The sequence below is a fragment of the Octopus bimaculoides genome, chromosome 2 (assembly GCF_001194135.2).
Source record: "Octopus bimaculoides isolate UCB-OBI-ISO-001 chromosome 2, ASM119413v2, whole genome shotgun sequence".
In the NCBI taxonomy this organism is placed as follows: Eukaryota; Metazoa; Mollusca; class Cephalopoda; order Octopoda; family Octopodidae; genus Octopus; species Octopus bimaculoides.
The window spans coordinates 146,714,019-146,722,554 of record NC_068982.1 but is presented as its reverse complement, the minus strand read 5'-3'; the positions used below and the strand labels follow the sequence as shown (position 1 = coordinate 146,722,554).

The 8,536-nt window shown below is 38.1% G+C and overlaps 1 protein-coding gene across 3 annotated transcripts in view; it reads right to left on the bottom strand.

The window, feature by feature from the left end:
- Window positions 1-4,042, bottom strand: part of LOC106872179 (uncharacterized) — a 29,406-nt gene extending 25,364 nt beyond the window's left edge. For 2 of the 3 annotated variants that reach the window (XR_008263451.1, XM_014919071.2), the window contains exons 1-2: window positions 3,894-4,028; window positions 1,452-1,553 (exon numbers count right to left, since the gene is read on the bottom strand). Coding sequence is in view for 2 of the 3 variants with exons in the window: in XM_014919071.2 (XP_014774557.1) it covers window positions 1,452-1,551 (100 nt within the window). In the remaining variant the exon portion in view is untranslated. Of the gene's footprint in view, window positions 1-1,451; window positions 1,554-3,893 lie in introns of all 3 variants that reach the window. The other variant, XM_014919072.2, reaches the window with a different exon arrangement.
- Between the last annotated feature and the right edge of the window lie 4,494 nt (window positions 4,043-8,536).

The window sequence follows — 8,536 nt, the reverse complement described above, 5'->3', positions numbered from 1 at the left end:
GAGGGGGCTGAGGACGGAACCTTGGTGGACCCCTACCTCTACCCGGAATTCATTACTGTACTCATTTCCAACCTTCACCTTACTGACAGCATCTCTGTACATGGCTCGCACAGCTCTCACTAACCATTCTTCTATCCCAAGTTTCCTCATTGACCACCAGATAAGGGATTGGGGGACCCTGTCAAAGGCTTTCTCCATGTCAACGAAGGCCAGGTACAGAGGTTTATCCTTGGCTAGATATTTCTCTTGCAATATATATATATAATATAAGGATAAAATCTTTATAAGAATTTATCAAGTAGTCAGCGTGAAAAAACCTCATAAGGAAAAAAACCCATCTTTTATTCATCAGTGCATGTATGGTCGAGACACACAAAGAATAAACAAAAATCAATTTATGGAAAAAAACGATATATAAGTTAAGAAGAAGGAGGCAGTCTGAATTTTGGATAATTCTTTATTAGTGCATTTGTCCATTTAATCAAACTCTTCAGAAATAATGCATTATATCTGACAAGTTTGACTGAACACATGAAAGAGTTTTAATAGTATTATTTAAAATTCTAACTACCTCCTTCTACTTAATATACAATATCAGCACACCACTTCAAACACCCTATGCATATATACGTGTGTGTGTGTGTGTTTATTTGATATCTATTTTTACAAGCTAGCATTGGTTGCATGGAGACTTATTTGAGGATAGATTTTCTGGCCTGTTCTTCTTCTTGTTACCAACCCTTACCTGTCTTCCAAGTAAGGGATTTCTTTTCATTCCACAAGCCATTAAAAGTGCAGAGTGACTGGTCATAAGCTCAACAGAAATGTTAATATTACAGCAAGAGTTGTGACAATCAACATGAATATGTCAATATTCCTGCACATACACATATATATGCAATGGGCTTCATACAGCTTCTGCTTACCAAATTGACTCTTAAGGCACAGGTTAGCCCAAAGCTATTGTAGAAAACTCATACACATATATATCTTTTGCTAATGTATATTAACAAAACATCTAAATATTGCAAAAACTGATTAAGAAAAAAAACTTCGAACAAAATATATCCTCTGCAGTATTTGTTCTGCCCATGACTCCACTACACCAGCTGGCAGCCCGACACCTTAAAAAGCCTCACTAAAGTGAACCAATGAAGGAGTGCCTACATTATTGGTCAACCTACAATAGCAGCCAAATTACTCTCAAATCACAACTGCTACCTTAAGAAAGGAAGGACACATTGGATAATGTTGTCCTAAATAGACTGTCTGACTGGTCAAGATCGATAAGGCTGATCTATGGTTCAACAACAACATCATGGTAATGATGATGATAATATTAATATAAACTGCATTTGGTTATGATAGACATCTTCAATGATCTTTTTTTTTTTACCCCCTACTTCTATTAACACTACCAAATTTTGATGAATGTACTACAAAAATCTTACCTAATTTGTTGTCTTGAAATTGCTTGGCTCTTCCAGGAGTAAAAGAAGACCTCCTGGCTTTCTTTTTAGTAAAAGTAACCTTTTCTGTGTCCACTTCCATTTCTGAAGTAAATGTGAGAAATACAAAAGAGAATAAAATAAAAGAAACAGAATACACTCTTTCCTTTTCATCATCTTTTGACCTCTGCTTTCCACGCTGACATAGGCTGGACGGTTTGACTGAGGACTGGCAAGCCAGGAGGCTGCACCAGACACCAATCTGATCTGGCAAAGTTTCTATCGCTGGATGCCCTTTACTAACATCAACCACTTTGAGAGTAGTGGTTGCTTTTTACATGTCACCGGCACGGGGGCCAGTCAGGCAGTACTGGCTTCGACCACGCTTGAATGGTGCTTTTTACATGCCACCGGCACAGGAGCCAGTCCGGTGGGACAGGCATTGACCATGCTCAAATGATGCTCTTTACATGCCACTGGCACACGTGCCAGTCAAGCGGTACTGGCATTGACCATGACAATGATTTTTTTTAACTCAACAGGTTTTCTCAAGCACAGTATATTGCCCAATAATTGAATGGTACTCTTAAATGGGCTGGTTATGCAACACTGGCATAGGCCACGGCTACGGTCTCACTTGGCTTGCCGGGTCTTCTCAAGCACAGCATATCACCAAAGATCTCAGTCACTTATTATTGCAACTGTGAGGCCCAACATTCAAAGGTCGTGCTTCACCACTCCATCCCAGGTCTTCTTTTGTATAATGGAATAATGTTCCTATGAATAAGCACACTACACATTCAGAAACATTGAAAAACAAAGAAAACGTGGCTATGTGGTTAAGAAGTTTGTGTTGTAAGGTTTAGTCCTACTGCACAGCACCTTGGGCAAGTGTTTTCTATTATTGCCTGAGGCCAACCTAACCTTGTGAGAAGATTTGGTACTAAGAAACTGAAAGAAGCCATCGTATATACATAAATATAGATGAAAGTGTGTGTTTGTGAGTATCCTTGTTTTAACATCATGTGATGGCTGTAAACAAGCATCAGTCATAGAAAAGGTGCTGTTTATCTTCATGAAAACATGCCTAGTCCTGGGAAAATATCACCTTCCTTGGAAACAGGTGAGGGTTGGCAACAAGAAAAGTGGTCAGCTGTAGAGAAAGTGCCACAAAAAATTTGGTTTCATTCACGCGAGCATCAAAAAAGGGACATTAAATGATATGTGTGTGTGTGTGTGTGCATGTGGTTAAAGCAGTAAAGAGAACTCTCAGCTTGACATATGAATTGCTATTTTTAATAAAATTAAAGTGGTTTCCAACTTTTTTTTTAACTCATTAAACACTTTGGCAAGAAGTTTTATATGGATGTAAAATATATTTTATCTCACTGAGAAAGAGAGAGAGCAGGGTTTTTTTTTTTTTTTTTTACTTCTGTGAGTGTGTGTGGTTGTGGTGTCTACCTGAGGACCACTCTTCTGCGGAATCCACTGTTACAAATATTCAAACTTTTTTAAAAAAAAAGCCAAATCAGTCTACTATCTTAAAAATGAAAACAATGGATAACGTAGTTATGGATACGCTTCAGGCCAACACCATCTGAAAGAGTAGTGATCGATGAGATGATCAAGTTAAACATGGTATTTTGACGATTTCGTTATCACATTTAGATAGGAAAAAGTGGAAATAAGAGAACATAATTCCAACATAAATACCGTAGATTTGATTTAAGCATGGTTTAACATTAATAAGAAATCCACGTAAGAATTTCTTGAAGCTGTCATATAATAAACATTATTGACATTACGTACAAATAATGGAATGCAAACGATATATGAAACAAGCTTTATAGTTTCGACTCAAGCAAAGAAATATGATTAACAGTATTCAGGTAGTGATTATCCCATCTCTTTTCAAGTAAAGTTTACTTGGGATTAAATAAAATCGTCCGTTATTTTAACATTGTAGGAAATTTAAAGAAATTTGGCAGCTATTTTAAGCAGCTGGTGTTACCACACAGACTTTGACAATAGTGATTTGGTGGAGTATGTATTTTTATTTTGACTATTTATTATTAACATGTGCCAGTTGTTTTCTTTTTCACCATCGAAACAATAAAGTTCGGCGTGATAAATATTCCCATTTAGTAAGCGAACTAAAAATATCCATGGTCCACTTAGAAAGAAAAGCCCCTAGATTGTTTGGGAAACTTGTAAAGTTTATATCCCTCACATGGTATTTTGACAATTTAGATATGAGAAAGTGGAAATTAGTGAACATAATTCCAAAACAAATAGCACAGAATTGATTTAAATATGATTTAACATTACTAAGAGACACAAGTTAAAACTTTTTGAAGTTGTTATTTAATAAAAGATTGTTGACATTACGTACAAAAAATGAAATGAAAATGGTATAATTAGCAGACTTAATGGTGTAAAACGAACCTTAAGGACAGAAACATAAATTAAGCAAAATCTAATCAAAGATTTATAAACGAGATGTTAATTACTGGATCTTATTTGGTAATTATTTTAGTCTTGGTCAAAACTATCGGACTCATTCAAAAAGTATCCATTTTGCCACTGTTTTCAATTTTAGCCAATAGAAATGCGTTTTATACAACATGACTGTTAAAGATCCAATGACAATCAAGCTTACAAAATTGCTAAACTTTATACACGATTATTAAAACCGACTAAAAACTCAGGAAGAAGGAATTTTATTTAAAAATAAATAAATTAAAGACAAATATTTTCGTTACTTTTTTCTAGTGTTTTTTTTTTTGCAAGTTATTTCCACCCTTCCATAGTTATGTCATTGAAACAAAAGAAACATCATACAGCAATGGAAAACGAACCACATATTAAAAACGAATCTATTGAAATTCTGATGTAAGAAAAAATCCTTTTGGTACTGAGTAATTACTATTATCATTATCTAAAATATTTAACTACGATGACTATTAAAGCAACGATAAAAATTATTGTGCAAATTATAATAAAATAAAAGGTATTTTAGAAATGGGACATAACTCTGTAAGTTATATTACAGAATTACTTACCTTTGCCTAAGAAGTTTCAACCACGTTCCGTAATTCGTTATCTCAACAGCCGATTTGATCCAGTGGTTAAGGATTTCATCAGGAGGAACCACGTTCGGTTTCAGCCCCTACTCTTCTACGAATTTCAACGTGGCGGGACCCCACCCCACCTTTTGGAGATGTTTTCAACTCTGGTATTGAGTGGGTTTTTTTTAATATTTTTTCTTTGGCTTTTGTTCTTTGGTTTTCCTTTCAACGAAGTCTCTTGTCCCCACTGCCAGGTGGTAATACTCGACAATCCACCCCTGTTCCCCGCACTCTTCGATTAATCTCTCATACTTCCTCTGCTTCCGTTGCTCTGCATTAGCGATGTTCTCACCCCATGGCACTGTCAGCTCTAGCAAAATTCCAATTTTTCGTTCTGTGTTCCATAGGATTAAGTCCGGTCATTTTCTTGTTTTATGAGTGGAAATATTAAGTCTTTCCAAATTCGCGGCCAGCTCCCAGTATCCCTTCCATCTTTTGTCTGTCTCGTATACTTTTTCTGAAGGCCTGGTCTTATGTCCTTTTTCCTCCTTCTGGAAGTATATCATTTTGCGCTTTTCCTCTGGATACTCTCCCCTATCTCAGGCACCGTCCCTGTTGATTACATTGCACCAAGTGTACATTTCACCTTTCCCACTTCATGTAGCACTGCCTCTTTCATCACTTTTACACTGCTCATGCGAAATGCTTTGAAATTTTACAACCAAAGACCGGCTCTTGTTTCTTGCATCGTTCCGACTATATCGGCATGCCTTAGCTTTCTGATCGCGTTGGTTACTGCTTCTTCCGCTTTCCATTTCCTCCCTGTTCATACCTTTGTGGGGTTTTCTTGGATGTTCTGATCTCTCGAATACTTTAGCATCATTACTGTCCTCGCCTTTCCCGCCTTATACTCTTCGACGATTGATGTTATCGGTAGTTGCAGAACAGGCTTTCCATATAATGCAGTTGTATTCAGTGGTTTTGGAAGACCAAGACATTTTCTGATAAACACACCGCATCTTTGTTCCATCCTTTCTACTCTAGTCGAGGCTATTTCAAACATTTGCAATGGCTTCATTATCCTTGAGTACAGTCCAAATTTCAGTATCCAGCATTTGAACTTCCCTTGTAATGTTGTTCTGTCAATTGCCTTTAGTCCCTTGTTTCACTAAATCGTGTGTTTCTTTGCTTTACTTCTTATCATTTAATAAATCTCTGTACCATTTGCCGAGACATTTTACTGGTTGTTCTTTCACCGTTGGTATATCTTCATCCCCTATCTTGAACTTCATTTCTGTTATGACTCCTTTCACGAATGCCACACTTCGAGATTTCTTGGTTTGAATTTCTTTCTCGCCCATTTAGGGTCTTCTCGCTTTAGCCATATATAGAAGCTGGCTTTGTCGATTGCCTCCTGTATCCTCCTTACTACTTTTCTTAGCTCTGAGCTCGAAAATGCAAGCCTTTTAAATAACATCGCCATTTTCATTTCAACGAAGCCTCTAGTCCCCACCTTCAGCTATACACTATCGTCCAACCGCTCTAACGTTCCATCTGCTGCTTCTCTACTCTCTGATAATACTGTAATGTCATCCATAAAAGCCCTTAATAGTGTCTTTGTAACAGCTTTCTCAGAGTTTGTTGATCTTAGTAACATCTCCATGATTAGCACAAATATGATGAGTGATATCGTGCATCCAGCTGCAATACTTACTTCTAGCCGTTGCCACCCCATTGTGAATTTTCCTGCTGTAAATCTCATCCCCAATTTGTCGTAGTAACACACCAGCATTCGTTGAACATCTGGAATCCAGGAATCCAAAAGAAATCCATAGCTGCTTGAATTAGTGCGTGTGGAACAGATCCACATGTAATGGCGTGATCTAGCCATATAATGTACAGGTTTTTCTTCAGTTGTTTTGCACTGTTGATAGCTTTCCAGATGGCAAATGCATGTTCTATGCCTTCTGGATTACTTCTTTAACATATCGTTATACTGTACGAATCCTATGATTCTACTGGCAATAATTCCAAACATGATCTTCCCATCGGTATTTAGCAGTGAAATGGGTCTGAAATGCCCCAATTTTTTTGCCTACCTCTCTTTAGGCAAATAGATACCTTCAGTTATATACTATCGCTCTGCTACGTCTTTCTTCTTCCACATTTCTTTTATCAATGCAAATAGTCGTAAACGCAATCTCGGGCAATACTTACAAACCTTGTAGCTAACTCCATCGTTCCCTGGTGAACTTTATGCTCTTGCTTGTCTAATGAACTTATCCATTTCTTTCCGTCTGATGTCACTCAAATCGAATGGTACTCTTGGCTCAGGTGGTTTCTTCAGCCCGAGCATTTCTGGTAATACTTTGTTCCTATCAGCGTCGCTGTTTGTCTCTTTAAGATGGTGTTCGAGCTCTTCTTTAGTACAATCTCATCTTCCGCTCTTACTTTCAGTAAGCAAACGTTTAGCATATTGATATGGATTGTTTACAAAACTACGATAGTTCTTTTCTCCCTCCTTTCTTCTGTTCTTCCTTCTTTCCTTCTTTAGTTGGTCTCGATGCCTCTTTTTTTTATCTCTTCATATAGTTGTTTTAACCCTTCTCTTTCTCCCTCCTTTGCATCCCTCCATCTGGTTCTTAGTATTTTCTTCTCTTCTCGTAACTTTGTGATCCGTCCTTCTCTCCTCGATGGTCCGCCTTTTCCCGATGATTTTCCATTCCCCGTTGCTTCAGGTCCAAATCTTTTCTCTCCTTCCCGATAGATTATGTTAGCCAAGTTCTCGAGCTTTTGTTCATCGTCATCTTCGAATTTGGTGGTCGAATTTCTTAAGATTACCTGCATCATTTGCCTTCGGCTACTTAATCTTTGGCTTCTTCATGCCATTCTCTTTTCCCAGCTATTCCGACTCACCTGTGGAATGATCTACGCTATGGTTTCTTTGCAGGAGGTTCTGGCCACACATCTTCTGGTTTTGTATGTATGTATGTATGTATGTATGTATGTATGTATGTATGTATGTATGTAAACGTGTCTGGGTATGTGCGTGCGCGTGCGTGTATATATATTTGTGTGTGTGTGTGTGTGTGTGTGTGTGTGTGTATGTGTGTGTGTGGAGGCGCGTGGCCAAGTGGTTAGGGTATCAGCATCAAGATCGTAAGATTGTGGTTTCGATTCCTGGACCAGGTGACGCGTTGTGTTCTTGAGCAAAACACTTCATTTCACGTTGCTCCAGTCCGCTCAGCTGGCAAAAAGGAGTAATGCTGCGATAGACTGGCGTTCCGTCCACCGGGGGAACACGTACGCCATTGAAACCTGGAAACCGGGCCCATGAGCCTGGCTAGGCTTTAAAAGGGCGCATTTGATTTTGATTTTGATGTGTGTCTATGTGCGTGTATGTGTATTTGTTTGTACATATACACATTATACATATAAGGCGAGAGATAGAAAAAGAGGGAGAGAAGAGAGGCGGGTGGGTAGAAAGTTATGCTGTAGAAACATATCTGAAAGTTGCCTCTCATAAATGACATCAGAAATGAAAGTAGAAGTTAGACTATAAATGATCCGCTTCGTCGTGTACACAATGATGATAAACTCACAGGTCGATCACTAGCATTTATTTATAACGTTGAATATGAAATCCCCGGGAGATGAACGGATATATATATATATATATATATAGTGAAACTACCTCCCGCCATTAGATACAAACTACTATCGCCATTACATACAATCTTCTCATTTAAATATAAATAAATGCGAGCGTAGTAGAGAACCCATTCCTTATCACGTGACTGATTATTATTCGAATCGGCAACTTCTTCGAACCTTTCCCGCCAGAACGCAAACTGACCAATCACGGCCCCTAATAAGGTCACGCGATAGAGTAAAATTCTGAAGCCATCGGGAGCCTATAGTTTGTTATAAATAGCTTTAACTCGGCAACCAAATTTGTCTCGGTCCAGTTTCTCTTTGAGAACTGTTCCGTGTACCACACAACAGCAGCAGCAGCTAGCG